General features: G+C 46.3%; 1 protein-coding gene across 11 annotated transcripts in view; it reads right to left on the bottom strand.

Annotated features, from left to right (window-relative positions):
- The window catches only part of MEF2D (myocyte enhancer factor 2D), a 315,067-nt gene that overhangs the window by 81,845 nt on the left and 214,031 nt on the right, over positions 1 to 19,191 (bottom strand). For all 11 annotated transcript variants that reach the window (XM_089657004.1, XM_089657011.1, XM_089657003.1 and 8 more), the window contains one exon: positions 13,276 to 13,479. In XM_089657004.1, the coding sequence (XP_089513130.1) occupies positions 13,276 to 13,479 (204 nt within the window). The remainder of the gene's footprint in view (positions 1 to 13,275; positions 13,480 to 19,191) is intronic.

A 19,191-nucleotide genomic window follows, 5' to 3' on the forward strand; every position in this document is an offset into this window, starting at 1 on the left:
AAAAAGTGGGCTTTATATTGACTTTAAATTAAAAGCTGAAAAATGCGCAGCCTGCAAAGGTCCGGTGTCCAATCACATGACCAACGTCAATGTATTAGTGTCTACAGATATAGAGGATCTTTCAAGAGACTATGCTCATCGGGACCAATGCTATGCTCATGTGACCAATACCGAGGATCTGGGCCTACTTGGGGTTCAAATTCATCAACAAAAAGTATGTTCCGTTTGCGGGGGGGGGGGGGGGGGCAGCGCGGTGACACCGCTGTTTTCCTTAACTTCAACAGAAAAGTAGTGTCACCGTCCTGGCTATGTGTTCTGGCAGAGGTGTGCAAATCACAAAAGTGGCCAGACAGAATTACAAATCCTTCGGCAGGTGAAACTCATCCCTCCAACGTATTGAAGCTGCTTTTGCTCTGTATGAGCCGACCCCCAGATACCAGTAATCAATAGGCTGCACAAAGATCGAGTCTTCCTTTATCAACACTTTCCTTTCAGGCAAGGAGCGGATACCATCATGGCTCCAACTCTGGGATTAAAAAAAAATAAAAAATGCTGAGCTTTAGGTGACATGATCCCTCTAGAGGAATCGATCCCTGGAGCGAAGTCGGATGTCACAGACTCAGCAGGAGGAGTGCGATGCTCTACGCTCCTGTAGTGGAAAAAAAAAAAGCCACCAGAGGACTCACCTTCCCTGAATGGCAAGCTGAATGCCAAGCTGACCGGGAAGCTGAATGCCAAGCTGACCGGGAAGCTGAATGCCAAGCTGACCGGGAAGCTGAATGCCAAGCTGATCGGCCACTTGAAGTGCCGGTCTGGGCTGTTACCTATACCAACCAACCAAATATCAGCTTTCACCGGTTAAGATGAAGTAGAAAAATACAAGAGCTGGAATAGGACTATATCATAGGACACCCAGTGGCGTCACATACTTGTCCACCACAGCAAGGGGTATTTCTTTAAGATCTTGATGTTAAATGGAATGGGGGGGAGGGGACAAAGGAGAGGCAAGTACTGTATATGACGGTTGCTGTTAAACAGCCAATTGGTTGGCTCTGAGGAAGAGGCAAGTCCTTGAAACGAACGTTGGACATCCAGGGTTCCCATTGCATATGGACATGTAGTGTGGATTGGACAGTGCTCTTCTTTATGATGTGCCTTTGACATTTATGTCATTTGTGAGTACGATATCTATTTTTATTTATTTCAATACATTTTTTTTTACGGTAATACACTAGGCTGGTGCGCCCTCGGTTTGTTTTCTTTATATACAATGCCTACGATCCTGCCGTCAGTAGACTGTGAAATTCATAAAGGTACAGAGCCGAGTAGAGTGGCTCTGTGCCTTGTGATGGCCAATCACAGCATTCACAACAATAAATCATACCACTATTAACATTCGAGGGCCCGCCTCTTCCTCTCACGATTGAGGAAGGGGAAGAATGATGATCTCAGTCTGAAGAGTGAGGAATATGTACATCCTAAGGCACTGCAGCTGATAAACTCACGTTCAGGAGCTTTTCTGCGTTTTTTTCAGCAGCCCCTTGAAGTCTCCTTAATGTTTTCCTATGTGTCCATGTACACTATGTCGTTTACAGTCGTTTTTTTGAACGCACCAAACTTGGCTCAGGAGTAGATTTTATCTGCGTTTCAAACGCCCAACGCTTGTAAACGTGTGTAAACGCGGCTAACCGCGTTTATAAGCGCTTGGAATTCTTTTTTAACTCTTCCATTTCCAGATGCTGTCCAGAACCTTTTTTCATCATGAAAAATGCATGCAAAGTGTTTTCCTGGTACTCAAATGGACCCGGTACACCATACTTTGAGGTTTCGCATGAAAGAAAATATGTTAGACATTGCTGCAATCATTTCTGCACAGAAATGAGCCGGAACACATCCAAACGCCACAAAAAACAAATACTGTACTGCTCTCTCTGCTTCTGCTCTCTCCACGTCACTCTTAACCCCCCCTGTTGGTATTCCCGAGTGTAGCTCGGGGTAGAGTTTGAGTACCAAAAGCGGTAACCCCGAGCTACACTCGGGCTTACCATGCAGCGTTGCATAGGGAGTCCCTGCAGCGCATACCATGTCCTTCGCTCCCGCGATGCGTCCCCTGCAGCGTCCCCGGCCATCTCCTCCAGCCAATACCAGCATCCGGCTTCTGTGTTCCAGTCCCTGTGACGTCGGGACGTACGGGCGCTGGAACCGGCGGCAAATTTTAAATTTTTTTAAAAAAATGTCTTTTTTTTTTTAAATGATTATTACATAGTAAAACATTGCTGTTTCAAAATATTTCACATACATTTTGTCCCGAGTGCTTTGTCCGGCGCCCTGCCTGCATTTTGACTGTTCTTTCTGCCTGGAAACTGAGAAACGTCCATGGCGTCCAAAAAGCGTCCCTTTAGGTCAAAAGCGGTTTTAGACCGGCTAGAGAACAGCGATAGTAAATCAGAACCACTTGCAGAATTGAGTGATGATTCGTGGGGGAAATTCGTCATCAGACACTGAAAACGATTTTGCGACTTTGCTCAGCGATGTGCGAACTTGGCGCTATATTTCACATTTCAGTGTTTTTGGTTGGATTATATTATTGAATTAAATTTATTATTATATTATTTTTTATGATTATTTATTAAATTATAATTTATGATTTCGTGTTTCAAGTTTTATCATACCTGGAATGTTTACTAGACTCTTGTTCTGACAGATTTCAGTGAGTTATTCCTAAATTACAGGCCTACAATAAAAAAAAATACATATTTCCATGCAAAAAAATGGTACCGCTTTCAGCACCAAAAATCTGAAATAATCATACCGCCAGGGAGGTTAATATCTGAAATAGTTAATTTTTTACTGTTTTTCAGTGCATTCTGGGCATTTTGGAAGGTCTCCTGAGGTTATCTTTAAAAAATGCTTCTGAAACGCAAACGCTCATAAACACGGTATGCAAACGCGGCTAAAAATACGTTATTTAACCTACGTTTTCCAGCAGTCAGTTTCCATCGTTCAGAAGTGTCCCGTGTACATGGAGCCTAACAATGAACTCCTTTTATTTGCCCCTTTTGGTCTGCTAACCTGTTCCCACCAGCTCTATGCGTAGGTGCAATCGTGGGTTTAAACGCTGTGCCGTCGCACATATGCGTCCATGGGGAGCAGCTTTGACGTGCTATCACAGGCAGCAACCGATGCATACTTACCATTGGATCTTCCAATCATGTGACCAGATCAGAAAGCACACCTCCGCCTACCAGCATTTAGATTCTCGTAAAGGGTCGAAGGGGGGGCTGTCCTGTATTCTGCGCAGCGTTTTCAGCCCTGTCCTGCTCATCTTGGTAAACTACACAACACCTGCACCCTATACTATGAAGTTAAGTAAAGGTGGGGGGGGGGGATGTTCTTTATTCTCAACACACTTCCTGTTCAAGAGTGACAACTGTGCTGCTTCACAGTTACAGTGCGGTCAGCGTTGTCACCTTATGATAGAAGTGTGTTACTGACAGGATCACTGGGTGAAAGTAAGGGGAAAAGGGCTGAAAAAAAGAGAAAGTCTTACATTTTTGTTCCTAAATTTATATACAATTCACGGCTGGTTCACACCAACGTCTGCGCTAGAATGCAGCTGCTGCTGTACGGTAGGATAAAAGCAGTGCCGACAGGGCACATCAAACTTTTTCTTTTTTTCTTTTAAACAAACTTTATTGAAATAAACCTCAAGAACTTTAGGCGCCGATCTATAGTGCTCCGGTCCCTCCCATTAATTGTAGGTGCATACACTACTTTTGTTTTTGTTTTTTTCAAGGCAGCGCGGCACAATCCACCGCCTTGCACTACAGCCAGTAAGGCCTATTGAAAAGTCTGTGTGTATCATTTCAATAAAGTTTTACATGTGGGATGAAAGAGGATGAAATGCAGCACTCCAAGAAAAACTGCCCAGGTGTGAAGGAAAGCAAAAGCGAATTCAGCCCCAGGCAATGCTCCGAACGTGTTTCGTCCCACATAAAGGGCTTAGTCAAAGTCCTGTAGTTGGGGTCAAACACGTCAGACAGTGGCCTGGGAGGAATCAGGCTGAAGCCGCTTTCACTTTCCTTCACACCTGGGCGTTTTTTCTTGGAGTACAGCATTTCATCTTCTTTATTCCCACGTGTAAAGCTTTATTGAAATGACACAGACAGACATTTCAATAGGCCTTACTGGCTGTAGTGCAAGGCCGTGGATTGCGCAGCACTGTCTTAAAAAAAAAAAAAAAAGTAGTGCATGCAGTAACTTTTTTTCAGTGTATACCAGGGGCGGACTGACCATTTGGGAGTTTGGGCACTGCCCGAGGGCCCGGGGTCAGTAGGGTGCCCCATGAGATGCCCCTGGTACCTTTCATAGGATTTTTTGGGTGTTGTTTGAGTGTGGCGAGGACACAGGGGTCCCATGATCACCTATTGCCCGGGGGCCCCATGTGTTGTCAGTCCGCCCCTGGTGTATACCACCATGTTGCAGTGGCAAGATCTGGCCAGGTAGAAGACAAGGCCTTGTCTTGCGGTGGGACTGCTCTGGACTAGCCGCCCAACACAGTCCTACCGCACCTGGTGTGAACGCGTCCTTAAGGTCCACAGGTAGGACTGTGTTGGGCGGCTAGTCCAGAGCAGTCCCACCGCAAGACAAGGCCTTGTCTTCTACGTGGCCGGCTCTTGCCACTGCAACATGGTGGTATACACCAGGGGCGGACTGACAACACATGGGGCCCCCGGGCAATAGGTGATCATTGGACCCCTAATGGTCCAATTAAAAACACGGCACGTGCGTCGCGCGTTGTTTCTTCCTTCTGTATTTTTTGCCTCTGAATCCCTTCAGCATTTTCAGGGCTAAAAACCAACCTACCTTTGAACCGTCACAGTTTTCTACCGAGTTTACAAACCGACTCGCAGGAATCTCACCTCCGCCGACGACGAAATCGCTGCCCGCTGGCTATAAATAAAAGCTTCTTGGAGTAATTTCCCTGGCGTTTTCATGAAATTTTATTAAAAAAAAAAAAAACGAATGTTATTTTTCAAGGTATATAACACACAATACCGAACGTTCCTTCCAGATAGGCCGCGGTTTCCTTTATAAGGCAAGGAGCCATGAATGTCCCTGGAGACCCTACAAGCACTGAGTCCTAATCAGCATGTTATCTGGCAGATAAAACTGGCTCTGGATTGGCGCTGGCTTCTCTTATCATTAAAATAACAAGTTTCCCTCCTCGCTACCTTGCCAGCGATAGCATTGGAAGCAGGAGGTATCAAGCCAATTGTCTCTAAAAGGCTGTGCTGATTAAAACCCATAATGGACGCTATCTGGGCTAATTACTCTTCTGGACGGGGCCTTGGGTGTTATCCTCAGACAGAGCGATGATGGCTCTCCCCTCCCCCAACCCCTTGTCCTTTCCTGTGTCGCCCCACAATGCAAGCTTGCGTCACATTGCCGGGTTATGACGCCGCTGCCGTGCAAAGGCCGCCATAAGGCAATAAAGTCGTAGATTAACTATTTCCAGTCTTAAAGTCCAAATGAACTGGTGGTATGAAGCCGTCAAGTACATTCCAGGTGCACCAAACAATCTGTTTTCAGTGTCAGGTTTTCTCTTTTTTAGATATCAGCCATAGAGTAGAAAAGGCTGTCCCCTGCCAGCATGCTGCTGAGAAGGACCCTTGGGCTCTATGTATGTAAACTGCGGGGATTTTTTTCCCAGTGGGAACGTGGGGGAACGTGGGGGAACGCAGCCTCCAGCACTCAACTTGTGTGATGGCAAGGGGTACTTGGGTGTGCTGGAGATTATAATTTTTTATTATTATACAGGATTTATATAGCCAACAGTTTGCTCAGCGATTCTATTAATGCTGGCTAATGGGGGATCTATTGTCGCTGGTGGGGATCTATTTTTGTGTGTTGCTAGTAGGGGATCTTTTGTTGCTGGGGGTAAAGTGTTGCTGGCTGTCGGGAGATCTGTTTTTGCTGTGGGGTTCCATTGTTGCTGTGGGGTTCCATTGTTGCTGGGGAAGGGGGTACTCAATTATTGTGTGGGGGATTCTAATGTTGTGTGGGGGATTTTATTGTTGCTTGGAAGGATCCCTTGTTGCTTGGGAGGATTCATTGTTGCCTGGGAGGATCCATTGTTGCCTGGGAGGATCCATTGTTGCCTGGGAGGATCCATTGTTGCTTGGGAGGATCCATTGTTGCTTGGGAGGACCCATTGTTGCTTGGGAGGACCCATTGTTGCTTGGGAGGACCCATTGTTGCTTGGGAGGACCCATTGTTGCTCTCAACTTATGTGATGGCAAGGGGTACTTGGGTGTGCTGGAGATTATGATTTTTTATTATTATACAGGATTAATATAGCGCCAACAGTTTTCTCAGCGATTCTATTAATGCTGGCTACTGGGGGTTCTATTGTCGCTGATGGGGATCTATTTTTGTGTGTTGCTAGTGGGGGATCTTTTGTTGCTGGGGGTAAAGTGTTGCTGGTTGCCAGGAGATCTGTTGTTGCTGTGGGGTTCCATTGTTGCTGGAGGAGGGGGGACTCAATTGTTGTGTGGGGGCTTCTAATGTTGTGTGGGGGATTTTATTGTTGCTTGGAAGGATCCCTTGTTGCTTGGGAGGATCCCTTGTTGCCTGGGAGGATCCATTGTTGCCTGGGAGGATCCATTGTTGCCTGGGAGGATCCATTGTTGCCTGGGAGGATCCATTGTTGCCTGGGAGGATCCATTGTTGCCTGGGAGGATCCATTGTTGCCTGGGAGGATCCATTGTTGCCTGGGAGGATCCATTGTTGCCTGGGAGGATCCATTGTTGCTTGGGAGGATCCATTGTTGCTTGGGAGGATCCATTGTTGCTTGGGAGGACCCATTGTTGCTTAGAAGGACCCATTGTTTCTTGGGAGGATCCACTGTTGCATGGAAGGACCCATTGTTGCTTGGAAGGACCCATTGTTTCTTGGGAGGATCCATTGTTGCTTGGAAGGACCCATTGTTGCTTGGAAGGACCCATTGTTGCTTGGGAGGATCCACTGTTGCTTGGAAGGACCCATTGTTGCTTGGGAGGATCCATTGTTGCTCATTGCAGGGGATCTCTTATTATCATTAACAAATTCCATACAAATTACCTAGCAGCACACAATGATACTTGGTTCTGTATTCTCTAAAAGGGACAGTACTGGGAGGTGAGTAGGAGTGAAACCAAAAGGTGATTGGAGGGGCAGAGATGAAGAGTGACTCGGAAGAGGGGGTTGCTGCACCTATTCTCGGAGGAAAAAAGGCCCTGGTAAACAGTAATCTCTCTGTAGAGGTCCAACATGCCTCCCTGCAAGAGCTCTCCAATCAGCAAAGAGCAGCCAGACCTCTGCAGAAAGACCACTACTTCCACACAGAGAACAAGGGTCCTTATTTTGTGGCTGTCAGGGAACAGGCTTTGCTACTCATGCTGTGGCTGCTTTTTAAAAATAACAAACTGTAAGACTTTGCGCACCTTTTGTTTTGATGTACCTGGAAAGTATGTAGCGGATTTAAACTCAAAGCTCATATGGGCTTTAAAACGTCAGCCGGGATTTCCTACATTTTCTGAAAGTGGAATTTTCTTTGCTTTCCGAACCTCCTATCAGACGTCGCCATAAAGATTACAGCGCAATACACTTCGGCTGCTTTAAAAACGACCTCTATGCGCATTTTCACGGATACAATAAATATAAACTTTGAGTTTACTAGAAAAAGCGAGTGAAAAGTTTATACTTATTGCATCCATGAATGTGTGCATAGAGGTCGTTTCCAAAGGAGCTGCTCTGTAATCTTTATTGGACGTCTGATATAGGAGTGGGAAAGCAAAAAAAAAAGCCAGTTTACCTAATGTAGGAAATTCCAGCTATTAAAGCCCATTTGAACTTTGTTTAAGTCAGCAGAATTCATTCCAGGTGCCTTTTAACAAAAAATGTTCAGTGTTTTACAGTTCGGTATTTTCAAAAAGCAACCACAGCCTGAGCAGAAAAGCCTGTTCCCTGCCAGAAAGCCACTGAAAAGGACCTCTGCGTGTGGAAGTAGTGGTCTTTCTGCAGAGGTCTGGCATGGTCCCTGCTGAGTCAGACCTATAGATTTGCAATCAGCAAAGTGGAAGCAGTGATCTCTCTGCAGAGGCCTGACGTTGCCCAGAATCGGCACAGTGGCTAAGTAGCTAGTGGTTCCACCTGGCAGCTCTAGGGTCACTGGAGTTTGCATGTTCTTCCTGTGCCCATGTGGTTGCCCAGAATCAGCAGAGGTCATGAGCAGCACAGTGGCTAAGTAGTGGTTCCACCTGGCAGCTCTAGGGTCATCGGTTTGAATCCCAACCATGACACTACCTGCCTGGAGTTTGCATGTTCTTTCTGTGCCCATAATCAGCAATGGTCATGGGCAGCACAGTGGCTAAGTAGCTAGTGGTTCCGCCTGGCAACTCTAGGGTCATCGGTTCGAATCCCAACCATGACACTACCTGCCTGGAGTTTGCATGTGCCCATGTGGTTGCCCAGAATCAGCAAAGGTCATGGGCAGTAAAGTTCCGCCTGGCAGCCCTAGAGTCATCGGTTCGAATCCCAACAACAACACTACCTGCCTGGAGTTTGCATGTTCTTCCTGTGCCCAGGTGGTTGCCCAGAATCAGCAAAAATCATGGGCAGCACAGTGGCTAAGTAGTGGTTCCACCTGGCAGCTCTAGGGTCATCGGTTTAAATCCCAACCACGACACTACCTGCCTGGAGTTTGCATGTTCTTCCTGTGCCCATGTGGTTGCCCAGAATCAGCAAAGGTCATGGGCAGCACTGTGGCTAAGTAGCTAGTGGTTCCACCTGGCAATTCTAGGGTCATCGGTTCGAATCCCAGCCATGAAACTACCTGCCTGGAGTTTACATGTTTTTCTTGTGCCCATGTGGTTGCCCAGAATGAGCAAAGATCATGGGCAGCACAGTGGTTAAGTAGCTAGTGGTTCCACCTTGCAATTCTAGGGTCATCGGTTCGAATCCCAGCCATGAAACTACCTGCCTGGAGTTTGCATGTTTTTCTTGTGCCCATGTGGTTGCCCAGAATGAGCAAAGATCATGGGCAGCACAGTGGTTAAGTAGCTAGTGGTTCCGCCTGGCAACTCTAGGGTCACTGGAGTTTGCATGTTCTTCCTGTGCCCATGTGGTTGCCCAGAATCAGCAACAGTCATGGGCAGCACAATGGCTAAGTAGCTAGTGGTTCCGCCTGGCAACTCTAGGGTCATCGGTTCGAATCCCAACCATGACACTACCTGCCTGGAGTTTGCATGTGCCCATGTGTTTGCCCAGAATCAGCAAAGGTCAGGGGCAGTACAGTTCCGCCTGGCAGCTCTAGAGTCATCGGTTCGAATCCCAACCACGACACTACCTGCCTGGAGTTTGCATGTTCTTGCTGTGCCCAGGTGGTTGCCCAGAATCAGCAAAGGTCATGGGCAGCACAGTGGCTAAGCTAGTGGTTCCGCCTGGCAGCTCTAGGGTCATCGGTTCAAATCCCAACCATGACACTACCTGCCTAGAGGTTGCATGTTCTTCCTGTGCCCATGTGGTTTCCTCCGGGTACTCCGGTTTCCTCCCACATGCCAAAGACATGCTGGTAGGTTAATTGGCTCGTCTACATTGTATGTGAACGTGAAGCAGGGACTGATCTGAATGTACTATATATATGTAAAGAGCTGCGTAAATTGATGGCGCTATACAAGTACCTGTAATGAATAAAGATTATGCTCCCTGCTGACTGGAAAGCTCTGGGGGTAGGAGGGTATTGAACCTCTGCAGAAAAACCACTGCTTTCACACAGACTAAGGACCCTTCTCTGCAGTAAATAAAAAGCCTGTCTCCTGCCAGAACACCAAACAGAAAGAGTCTTGCTCTCTATGTGAAAGCAGCGGTCTCTCTGCAGAGGCCTGCAAACAAAGGCCAAGTTCCCTGCTGACCGGAGAGCTCTAGCTGAGGGTGCGTGCTGAACTGCTGCATAGAGACCATTGCACTCACACACTGAGCAAGGGTCCATTTCTGCAATAAAAAAGCCTATTCCCTGCCAGACTGCCAAAGAGAAGGACCATTGCTTTCTGTGTGAAAGCGGGTATCTCTCTGCAGAGGTCCGACGTATCCCCTGCTGAGTCAAGCCTATAGACCCTCAATCCGCAAAGGTCATGCTTCTGCAGATTGGAGATCTCTGGGAGATGGAGGGGGGCATGTTGAACCTCTGCGGAGAGACCACTGCTTTGGCACATAAAACAGGGGTTCTTCACAGGCTTTTCTACTTTGTGGCTGCGTGCTAAAAAAAAAAAAAGCTTTAAGACATTAAACATCTTTTTGTTTTGATGCACCCAGACTGTATTTAGCAGATTTAAACTGAAAATTCAGTTGGGCTTTAAAATGTCAACCGAAGGCAATAAAAACAAAAAAAGCGGGGGCAAAGTAAAGTAGTATTGAGGCGCGCTATAAAACTCCCACAATCCTCTGCGGTAAACCTACTCTAAAAAAGATCTGCCGTGATGCAAACTAAAATCACTAGAGCACCTTCATAAAACCCAGGACAAGGTCAGGCAATATATTTACCTTATGGGATAGGCAAGACACATACATTGGTGCGTTATAAAATATTCTGGGAGAAAGAACAAAAAAAAAAAATACAAAAAAAAATACACAAAATAAAATTTTCCACACTGTATATGGTAGATAAGTAGTTATCAGGCTTTCTCTAAAGCGCTGGGGCCCCGGTTAGCATTCCAGCAGGGCCCCATCTGCATGGACTGCACCTTCTCCCTCATATTTATGTCAGTTTCTTCCCACAATCCAAAAATGCCGCACATATAATTATAAAAATCACGCAAATATTGACAACGGCGCCCTGTCTTCAGCTTGCCCTGGTTTTAAAAATGTCTCCTGCTATTTATAAAAAACAACAAATAAAGATTTGTGTACCAAGGCCGCACGATGAGAGAAGACACCTTTGAATGATATAAAGCCCGAGTGAAGTTAAAGAAGTAATGTAGACAGTCAGTAAAATCGGCACAGTACGAACAATCATTTTCAAAGGCTTAGCCCCCCTTTTCTGTTATAGAATTTGCGCTGTGCGTCTACCTGTGGTTGAGCAATACGATAGGTACCAAGAATGCCCCCCCCCTTTTCTCAATAAAGCTTGACCAGGTTGCTCGGTGCCATTTTGAAATCTGGCCAATCTCAACTAGAGTTCCTCCAGAGGGTGGTAGGGGTTCCTTGGGCGGTGGCTGATTTACCTCCTGGTTTGATGGTGCCTGCATAGTTCCAGGGCCAGTGCGGCTTTTTTTTTTTTTTTTATTTAGTGCTTGGTAGACATTACACCAGCCATTCTTAACCAGGGTTCCCCAGAAAACCTAGGGTTCCTCAAGTGGTGGCTAAGGGTTCCTTGAGCTATGACCTCCCAATCTGATGGTGTCTGCATCTTTCCAGGGCCAGCGCTACTTGGCAGAGCCGGCAGAGCTCCAACAATTTTTTTAGGCTGTCTGTAAAGGTGGCGTTTTGACCATTCTTTTCTCTGGACACCAATATAAACTCCATTTTTTTCCCAATGGTCCCCAATGAATTTTCTGTGCTTGATAACTGCTAGACCAGCCATTCTCAACCAAGGTTCTCTGGAACCCTAGTGTTACTCAAGGGGTGGCTAAGGGTTCCTTGGGATGTGAACGCCTATCTGATGGTGCCTGCACAGTTTCAGGTCCAACAGAACAACACCATATTTTAGGCTGTCTGTAAAAGCTGACATTTTGACCATTCTTCCCACTGACCACCAACATAAGGGGCATTTTTTCCATTGATCTGCAATTAATTTTTAATGCTTGGTAGATGCTAGACTAGCCATTCTCAACCAGGGTTCCCTGGTACCCTTGAGTTTCTCAAAAGGTGACAAGGGGTTTCCTGAGCTGTGACCTCCCATTTGATGGTGCCTGCATAGTTCTAGGTCCAAAGCCCCTTGGCAGACCAAGCGGCATGACTGCAATGGTGTTATTCTGGCCAACCTGTAAGGGCAACATTTTCCCACTAACCACCACCAATGATCCCCAATTCATTTTTAGTTCTTGGTAGATGTTTGACCAGCCATTCTCAACCAAGGTTCCCTGGAACGCTAGGGTTCCTCCAGCTGTGAACTCCCATATGATGGTGCCTGCATAGCTCCAGGTCCCATTCCACTTGGCAGAGCCAGTGGCATTGACTGCATGGGTGTCATTCTGGCAACCCTGTAAGCAGGGCATTGTTTCAACTTGCCACCACCAATGTAAAGGGCATTTTCCCAATGACTCCCCAATGGATTGATCTTACCAGGGTTTCCCTGAGACCTGAAAATTATTTAAATTATTTCTTTCTCTGGGGTAAAAAGGTTGGGAAAAGCTGCTGTAATCTAATAGATCTGGTCCGACACACCCCATTTCCTTCTCAATAGGCACCGGTGTTTGACCAGCCATCCAGTGCAATCCTTAATTCAATAGACCTGGTCAGACGCACTCCCTCTCTTCCTCCGACATGCCCCATTCCCTCCTCAACAAGCACCAGATTTTGACCAGACTGCCCAGTTCCCCTCTGAAATCTAACAAGCCTGGTCAGATACACCTCCCCTCTTTCCCAGACATGCCGTCTTTTTTCCTCAATAGGCAACAGAGTTTGATCAGGCTGCCAAACTCTAATTTAACAGGCCTGGTCAGCCAAGCCTCCTCCTTCCTCAGACATGCCGCCTTCTCCTTCCTCAACAGGCACCAGAGTCTGACCAGGCTGTTCAGTGCCACTTTGTAATCCAAGAGGCCTGGTCATCCACACCCCCTCTCTTCATCAACGAGCAGAGTATGACCAGCTTGTCCATGGTACTCTGCAATCAATTTATTAGGGGACCAGTGGGAAAAATGCCCTCCTTATAGATAACTAAAATGATCAATGGTGAACTGCAGCTGGCTCGGCCAAGTGGTATTGGCCCCAGAACTATGCAGGCACAATTAAATGGGAGGTCACTCAGTCAACACTGAAGGAACCCTTAGCAACCTCTGGAGGGTACCCTAGGTTTCCATGGAATCATGGATGAGAGTGGCTGCTGTAATCCAAAATCTCACCTCTCCTAGAATGAAGTTCTGAAAAGAAGAACCGTTGACCAGGTAAGTAAGGAGAGACCGCAATAGAGGAAGGACCACTTTGGCTCTGGGTATGATTCAGAGAACATTCCAGAATATTGGAGGAATGTTCAGATCAACAGTTTTCTTTGCATCACGCATACAGTTAAGCGCTCACCTCTATGATATCTGCATTAGTCCGGCTCTCATGAGGCTCGTTGTACTCTGTGTATTTCAGCAGCACTTTGTCCATGTCGGTGCTGGCATACTGAAACAGTTTGTTTGTGTGGTTGAAGATGATGAGGGCGATCTCGCAGTCGCACAGGACGCTGAGCTCATAGGCCTTTTTCATCAGGCCGAACTTGCGCTTGGTGAACGTCACCTGCGGAGAGAGAAGAGGCATTAAATGGCCGTCAAAAGTCACGCCAACTTGCTTGAAGCATTTTTCACAGAGCAAAAGGGGAAGCAGAGGGGTTAAATCACATGCTTGTACAGCTGTCACTACGCTTGTGCACCCCCTTGTGAATCCCCCTTCATTCAAGCTACTATGACAGAGATGTGTTATTGGGTTCAGCTGTGCTACAGACAAAAAGAGCACCTGTTGTGTTATCCAAGCCACCTGTTCTACAAGTGTGGCCAATAAACAAAGCCCGACCATTTGCTTGTGTGGCGGATATGAAGATTCCATTACAGACTAAACGTTGTGCACTTATCCATCAATTTGTGTGATTTTTTTTTTGTTAACTCCATGCACAGTAACAATCAGTTTACATAGTTATATGGTGGTGCTGGGAGACAGGGTGCGGTGTATGGGTTACAGGATGATGAGGCTGGGTGAAAGACCTGGGTGAGAGGGGGGCTATGTAGAGGATTACATGGTGACATGGGAGTGAGTCACCCAGTAGACCCATGTCATTCTGTAACTCTTACACCTCACCCCACCCCACCTTACCCTCAACTCAGCATTCAATTCCCTTAACAAGCACCCCCATGTCACCATGCAACCTTACACCGTACCTGGTCACTCAGCACCCCCATATCACTCTGTAACCCTTCTATCAAAATTCCTTCTAACCTTCCACCAAGATCCCTTTCACCATGAACCCTTCTATCATTCTACCCAAAACCATTCTATCCTTCCACTGAGGTCCATTCTATCCTCTTACCAAAATTCCTTCTACTCTTCCACCGAGGTCCATTCTACCCTTCCGCTGAGGTTCATTCTACACTCCTACTAAAATTCTTTTAACCCTTCTACCAAAATCTCTTCTACCAACATCCCTTCTACCAAGATCCCTTCTACCCTTCCACCAAGATTAATTGTCCCAAAATTTCTTCTACCCTTTCCCCGAGATCCCTTCTACCTTTCCACCGAGATCCCTTCTACCTTTCCACCAAGATCCCTTCTACCAAGATCCCATCTACACTTCTACCAAGATATCTTCTACCCTTCTACCAAGATATCTTCTACCCTTCTACCAAGATATCTTCTACCCTTCTACCAAGATATCTTCTACCCTTCTACCAAGATATCTTCTACCCTTCTACCAAGATATCTTCTACCCTTCTACCAAGATATCTTCTACCCTTCTACCAAGGTATCTGCTACCCTTCTACCAAGATATCTTCTACCCTTCTTACAAGATCCCTTCTACCAAGATCCCTTCTACTGAGATCCTCTCTATCCTTCCACCGAGATCCCTTCTACCCTTCCACCGGGATCCCTTCTACCCGCCTAACAAAATTCCCTCTACCATTCCACTGAGATCCATTCTACCCTCCTACCAAAATTCTCTCAACCCTTCTACCGAGATTCCTGCTACCAACATTCCTTCTACCAATATCCCTTCTACCCTTCCACCAAGATCCATTGTACCAAAATTTCTTCTACGCTTCCCTTGAGATTCCTTTCTACCTGTCTAAAAAGATCCCTTCTACCAAGATCTCTTCTACCCTTTCCCCGAGATTCTAACTTTCTAACAAGATCCCTTCTACCAAAATCCCCTCTACCCTCCTAACAAAATCCCCTCTACCCTTCTACCGAAGTCCCTTCTACTAAAATTGCTTCTACCAATATTCCTTCTACCAAAATCCCTTTCTACCGAGATCCCTTTTACCTTTCCACAAAGATCCATTCTACACAAATTTCTTCTACCCTTCCCTCGAGATCCTTTCTACCAAGATACCTTCTACCCTTCCACTAAGATCTCTTCTACCCTTCCACCAAGATCTCTTCTACCCTTCCACCAAGATCTCTTCTACCCTTCCACCAAGATCTCTTCTACCCTTCCACCAAGATCTCTTCTACCCTTCCACCAAGATCTCTTCTACCCTTCCACCAAGATCTCTTCTACCCTTCCACCAAGATCTCTTCTACCCTTCCACCAAGATCTCTTCTACCCTTCCACCAAGATCTCTTCTACCCTTCCACCAAGATCTCTTCTACCCTTCCACCAAGATCTCTTCTACCCTTCCACCAAGATCTCTTCTACCCTTCCACCAAGATCTCTTCTACCCTTCTACCAAGATCTCTTCTACCAAGATGAGATACTCATTGTGGGAGGCCTTAGCTTTTAAAGAGCACCTATCACCTTCATACTTTTCCAAGAAACATTCATGCACAGACCCTACAACCAAGTTATAAATTATTTTTATTTCCGTTTCATCCTTTTGGTGGGTAGCTGAAATTCATCAAATGCCCTTATACTTTTCTCTCTGCTCATCAATCTGATTCAAGGTGTAATAAGCCATTAAACATTCATTCCCTACCTGAATTCCCTATGTCCCCCCAGCCTAACAACCCAGCTCTCTCACAGCAGCTGTGCTTTCTGTATAGACTGCATTACACCAATACACACAGGACTGGATTCCTGACTATAATGGAGGCGAGAGAAGGATAATTACTTCACATGGCAGATTATGTATGCATAGAAATACTGGAATTAAAAGAGAAATGTAACAAAAAAATGTCCTAGCCACATGAGAGATATCAGTAAAACATACAGGACTTGCTTTAAAATGACCCCCAACATGTTTTATCTGAACTCCTCAATCTATTTTTACAATTTCCTTTGATTTTGCTCCTGTGTGGGAAGGGCTTAACAAGGCCCTTGTCACCAGAGTAACCTCTGAAATCAATTTCAAGAAACCTCTGCAAAAAACAATTTTTTGGTAGTCAATGGGAAAAATGCCACTTGCAATGGTGACCAGTGGGAAGAATGACCCTGTACCAGGGGCGGACTGACCATTTGGAAACTCGGGCACTGCCCGAGGGCCATAGGGGGCTCCATGAAATGCCCCTGGTACCTTTTTCATAGGCTTTTGTGAGTTTGGGAAAGGACACAGGGGCCCCATGATCCCCTATTGCCCGGGGGCCCCATGAGTTGTCAGTCCGCCCCTGCCCTGTACTATGGTGGTCAGAATGCCCCCCATACAGACAGCTAAAACAATCACTGGTGCCATGCAGTAGCATTGGACACAAAACTACGTAGGTACCATCAGATGGGAGCCACAGCTGAAGGAACCGCTAGCAACCTATTACTCCAAACATGTTGGCTCTATCTTATGCTCTCAACCAACAAACGTTTCAAAAAGACTTTTTAAGTGATCTAATCATTTGTACTTGGTGTCAATACATATTTTTCCAATGTAAAGAATGCTCAGTGGCAGTGTTCTCCAAACTGTGGCCCTGTGCTAGCCTTTATCCGGCCCTTGGGGCACTATTCCTCCCACTGATAGCAATGATGGGGCATAATTCCTCCCACTGACACCGATAGGGCACTATTCCTCCCACTGTTACCAATGACGGGGTACTGTTCCTCCCACTATTATTATTGATGGAGCACTATTCCTCCCACTGACACCAATGACGGGGCACTATTCCTCCCACTGATACCAATGACGGGCACTAATCCCCCCACTGATACCAATGATGGGGCACTATTCCTCCCACTGATACTAATGATGGGGCACTATTCCTCCCACTGATACCAATGATGGGACACTATTCCTCCCACTGATACTAATGATGGGGCACTATTCCTCCCACTGATACTAATGATGGGGCACTATTCCTCCCACTGATACTAATGATGGGGCACTATTCCTCCCACTGACACCAATGATGGGGCACTATTCCTCCCACTGATACCAATGATGGGGCACTATTCCTCCCACTGATACTAATGATGGGGCACTATTCCTCCCACTGACACCAATGACGGGGCACTATTCCTCCCACTGATACCAATGACGGGCACTAATCCCCCCACTGATACCAATGATGGGGCACTATTCCTCCCACTGATACCAATGATGGGGCACTATTCCTCCCACTGACACCAATGATGGGTCACTATTCCTCCCACTTATACCAATGACGGGGCACTATTCCTCCCACTGATACCAATGATGGGGCACTATTCCCCCCACTGATACCAATGACGGGCACTATTCCCCCCACTGATACCAATGACGGGCACTATTCCCCCCACTGATACCAATGATGGGGCACTATTCCTCCCACTGACACCAATGATGGGGCACTATTCCTCCCACTGACACCAATGATGGGGCACTATTCCTCCCACTGACACCAATGATGGGTCACTATTCCTCCCACTGATACCAATGATGGGACACTATTCCTCCCACTGATACCAATGACAGGGTACTGTTCCTCCCACTTATACCAATGATGGGGCACTATTCCTCCCACTGATACCAATGACGGGCACTATTCCCCCCACTGACACCAATGATGGGGCACTATTCCTCCCACTGACACCAATGATGGGTCACTATTCCTCCCACTGATACCAATGATGGGGCACTATTCCTCCCACTGACACCAATGATGGGTCACTATTCCTCCCACTGATACCAATGATGGGACACTATTCCTCCCACTGATACCAATGACAGGGTACTGTTCCTCCCACTTATACCAATGATGGGGCACTATTCCTCCCACTGATACCAATGATGGGACACTATTCCTCCCACTGATACCAATGACAGGGTACTGTTCCTCCCACTGATACCAATGATGGGGCACTATTCCTCCCACTGACACCAATGATGGGGCACTATTCCTCCCACTGATACCAATGACGGGCACTATTCCCCCCACTGATACCAATGATGGGGCACTATTCCTCCCACTAATATTATTGATGGGGCACTATTCCTCCCACTGACACTGATAGGGCATTATTCCTCCCACTGTTACCAATGACGGGGTACTGTTCCTCCCAGTAATAGGCCACTGTTCATCCTCCTACTGACCACAGAAGCTATGTAACTTATGTAACCCCGAGACCATGTTTATTCTCACTGACGTTCGGACCAGGACATTTTGCTATCCCCTCTGGCCGTAATCCGGCCTCCTAAAGTCTGAAGAACAGTAAACTGGCCCTTTCTTTGAAAAGTTTGGAGACTCCAGCTCTATGGGATCTATTCCCAATCCAATCAATTACAAATATTTATGGGGATAAAACCAGAACTAGCATTTGAATTATGATAGCCAAAAAATACATTCCTCCAGCCAACAGAATGTAAACTAGGCGTCGATGATGTGTACAGTAAAATAGGTACAATGGAAGGGGCCAAATACATTTAAATTTTTTCAATTCACATAGAAACATAGAAAATGATGGCTGAAAAAGATCAAATGGTCCATCGAGTCCGCCCATTTTTTAATGGGTTTTTTTGTTTTGTATTTTTTTATTTTATTTTATTTTATTTTTTTTGGGGGGGGGTGGGGAGTTTCGTTTTTTTTTTTTGTCTGAGTAGATATCTATGCTTGTCCCACGCATGTTTGAAGCTATCTACTGTTGACTGGCTACCTACCTCTGCTGGAAGCTTATTCCAGGCATCATCTACTCTTTCAGTAAAATAGTACTTTCTGAAATTACCTTTAAACTTTCCTCCAGTTAGTATAAGATCATGTCGTGCCGTGTTCTTAACCCCTTGACGCCGAGCGCGATCGTACGCAAATACGTAGCCCCTCGGCGTTTGGGCCTTGACGCCGAGCGGCCACATATTTGCATGCAATTAAAAAATACATATGTGCTGAGACCGTGCGCCCTGCGTG

Source organism: Staurois parvus, unplaced genomic scaffold, assembly GCF_062004578.1.
Source record: "Staurois parvus isolate SC_StPar_1 unplaced genomic scaffold, SC_StPar_1.0 ptg000956l, whole genome shotgun sequence".
NCBI lineage: Eukaryota > Metazoa > Chordata > Amphibia > Anura > Ranidae > Staurois > Staurois parvus.